Below are 2982 nucleotides of genomic sequence, written 5' to 3'. Positions count from 1 at the left end.
TACAATAGGAAACTGTTGGAAAAAACTTGCCCCACCGAACACCTGAAATCACCTAAGAGCTAGACTGCCAAGAGACACCTTGCTGTTGAAGGAATTGAGAACCGAAGGAGCACCTGCAATGCCTACTACCCAAACACCTGCCTGTTCGATTTCTTGTAGCTGCAGTTCGAAGACCTGAGGTGTTGTACACCTTCAGGACTGCCAATTACAAGAGTTCCGAACACCTTGCTGTAGCCGAAGGAAATGAATGCTTAATTCCTGTAGCTGCAGTTCGCCTTCCTTCTTCTTGAAGGTCCACTTACAACCAACTATACGTTGGTTCTTTGGTCGGTCCACAAGATCCCAGGTTTTGTTTTTCGACAGAAACTATATATTGGAGGATAATAACAAAACACAAAAACACACCTGGCCGCAGTGTAAATGCCGAAACCAACATGAATTTCAAAGGCTAGAAACAGAGAGGAGATCGGAACTTGTATTAAAATTAATGAGGTACTATAACAGGGAACTGAAAATAGATGACTTGGTAATGAGAGAAGCACTAATCAACACAACTTACGAAACTAAATGAAATTAATCAATGTAATCATACCAATAGAGGTCACACCTCCTCAAAGGCACATTTATCACAAGCATATTTACTATAAAATAACTAGAAATAAAATTAAAAAAACAAAAACAAAACCAATGCACACAATTTTCAGGTTCAATGAGCCTAATTTTTTACATTTGCATCAGCTAAAAATTCAATATAAAAATGATATTAGATTGACATAGAATGGCAGTTAAGAGTATAAAAATTTATGACAAACCTTCCATTTCGTCGGCAGATTTTGGATCATAAATCATTGACTCTATAAAACCATCTTGTTTCACATCAGTATTCTTTGGCTTTTCCACAAAAACAACATGAGGATATTTTGAATCCTTTGTAAAATTGTTGGGCTGGATTGAAGCGGCAAAAAGAAAGACTTACATAAGATGGCCACAAGAAACTTAGCAATGCAGAGACTACAGATACTTACCTTTGGAAGCTCATGCTGACGGCGGATTGACGACGTCTTCCATCCCACAATAACTAAGAATAGTTAAGTACTGATCATAGCAACAAAACTACTATTGTAACTATGCATTCGGTTTAAATGTTGTTTTTCTAAAAGATAAGCTGTGCCTAATTTATGATTTTATTGTGAATGCACAATGGAGATTTATGCTCCATGTTTGAATTTACGGACAAGGAAACATTATAATAAGTTCATCCATCTCCTAGAAAGTAATCACGACTTACTAATCAATAAAATCATAACAATTTATCAAAGGAAGACTAAGATGGCCCAATCTTTGCTAAAAACTTAACATATCAGTATTATGTGCATTTTAAATGTTAGGATACAGTCATAGCGAGCATTTGAGTAAGCAACTCGTCGATGGAATGATCGCAACGCAGAACTGTAAAAGAAATATAATTTAATAATGATATCCACTAAGTGTTTTTGCTGAACAATAATCATCAGTTATGAAGTCCCACATGAATTTTAGATCTCCAGAGTCTGTGATCATCCTGAGAAGAAGAGGGGGCTTTCCCTCGTCATGATCTTTGAGGAAGAGATGTTTCCCTGATCTCCCTGCAATACCGGAAATGCGAAACACCAACTTTTCCAATGCATAGGAACCAAGAAGCATGGGAATCTGCAATTAAAAAACAATTTTACAAACTAATTGCGTTGATTAATGGATTTAAATAAAAAACAATCTCCAAGGCTTAAGCAAGCTTAGGAGTCATTAAGAATTTCAAGACATATGATCAAGTTTGATTTTGAGCAAAAAAAACTAACATTAAAATACTCAAACCAAGTTTAGCCAAAGAAGACATGAATGGTCAAAGTTATTCAAAAAGCAAAATAATTTTATGCGCTGCTCACTCTGGATAGATCATTTAACATTAATTGCTATAGAAATTAGAAGTTCAGCCAGACACTTCTGATTGAGTTAAACTGTTATTACATATCCCAACCCACTTTTCCATCAATGAAAAAGTTATCAAAATTTAAAAGCAAACCATAGTTTTTTGACCTCACTCAAAACTCAGACTAAAGAAAAGAGATATTCAAAATAGGACAAACCAGAAAAAACATGTCAAGCATCTTGGCTATGTTCTATGAAAATCACATTAATGGAAGAAAACATCAAAATAAAATAAGAAAAGCTCATTTGCAGTGATCCGTGATTTCAATGTGTACAAAAATATGTTGTGGAAATTGCAGCGGAATAAAACAGGAATCGACACAAATTAGAAGAAGAACACAGAGATTTAACGAGGTTCGGCAAAGAATTGCCTACGTCCTCGGGAGCGAGCGGCGGTTTCACTATTTCAGAGAAGTTACAATACATCCCATAGGGTTTCACATATAAATAGACATATACAAACCCTCAGATAAAATTACACAATTACAATCACGCCCTCGCTCCTCCCAACCCCCTTTATTCCAAGAGACACTCCTTTTCACCAGGAGTCACACCTCTTCAGAAGAAACTCCATCTCCCTAGATATGAGTCATATCTAACAAAGTACACAAAAATTGAAATTGAACTAGAAAGTTCACCTGTTTGTGGAATCTAGAGCCAAGGTGAGGTGTAGCAAATGTGATGAAATTTACAGGCTCCAGCCCAGAAATCTTTCCTCCGAGATTTTGTTCAGAAGGTTCATCAGATTGCTGAAACTTACAACTCCCATTCTCAGTAGAGCAATCCTTAATGTCACCTCTTTCATATAATCTAGCAATAGCATATCTTGCTACCAACCCACCAAGGGAATGCCCTACAAAGGATATCTTTTGAAGAGCTGGCCTCCGTTTTACAAATAAACTTACCTGACAATAGGAGATGAATTATCAATAAGAATTTTTTGAAGATAAATGAAATTACAGAAGATCAAAAAGAACACTTTTGGATCTCATGTAACAAATATATATATATATAAGT

At 35.8% G+C, this 2982-nt stretch overlaps 1 protein-coding gene across 1 annotated transcript in view; it reads right to left on the bottom strand.

Annotated features, from left to right (window-relative positions):
- Nucleotides 1-812: 812 nt before the first annotated feature.
- The window catches only part of LOC110028400 (putative lipase YOR059C), a gene marked incomplete at its 3' end in the record, with an annotated part of 6041 nt that continues 3871 nt past the window's right edge, over nucleotides 813-2982 (bottom strand). The window contains 5 exon segments of the mRNA XM_020730236.1: nucleotides 813-945; nucleotides 1026-1078; nucleotides 1394-1449; nucleotides 1529-1689; nucleotides 2604-2870. Coding sequence (XP_020585895.1) covers nucleotides 813-945; nucleotides 1026-1078; nucleotides 1394-1449; nucleotides 1529-1689; nucleotides 2604-2870 — 670 coding nt within the window.

This window comes from Phalaenopsis equestris, unplaced genomic scaffold (assembly GCF_001263595.1).
Source record: "Phalaenopsis equestris unplaced genomic scaffold, ASM126359v1 Scaffold000002, whole genome shotgun sequence".
In the NCBI taxonomy this organism is placed as follows: Eukaryota; Viridiplantae; Streptophyta; class Magnoliopsida; order Asparagales; family Orchidaceae; genus Phalaenopsis; species Phalaenopsis equestris.
The sequence above is the reverse complement of the archived record's forward strand: the minus strand, read 5'-3'. Positions and strand labels throughout refer to the sequence as shown.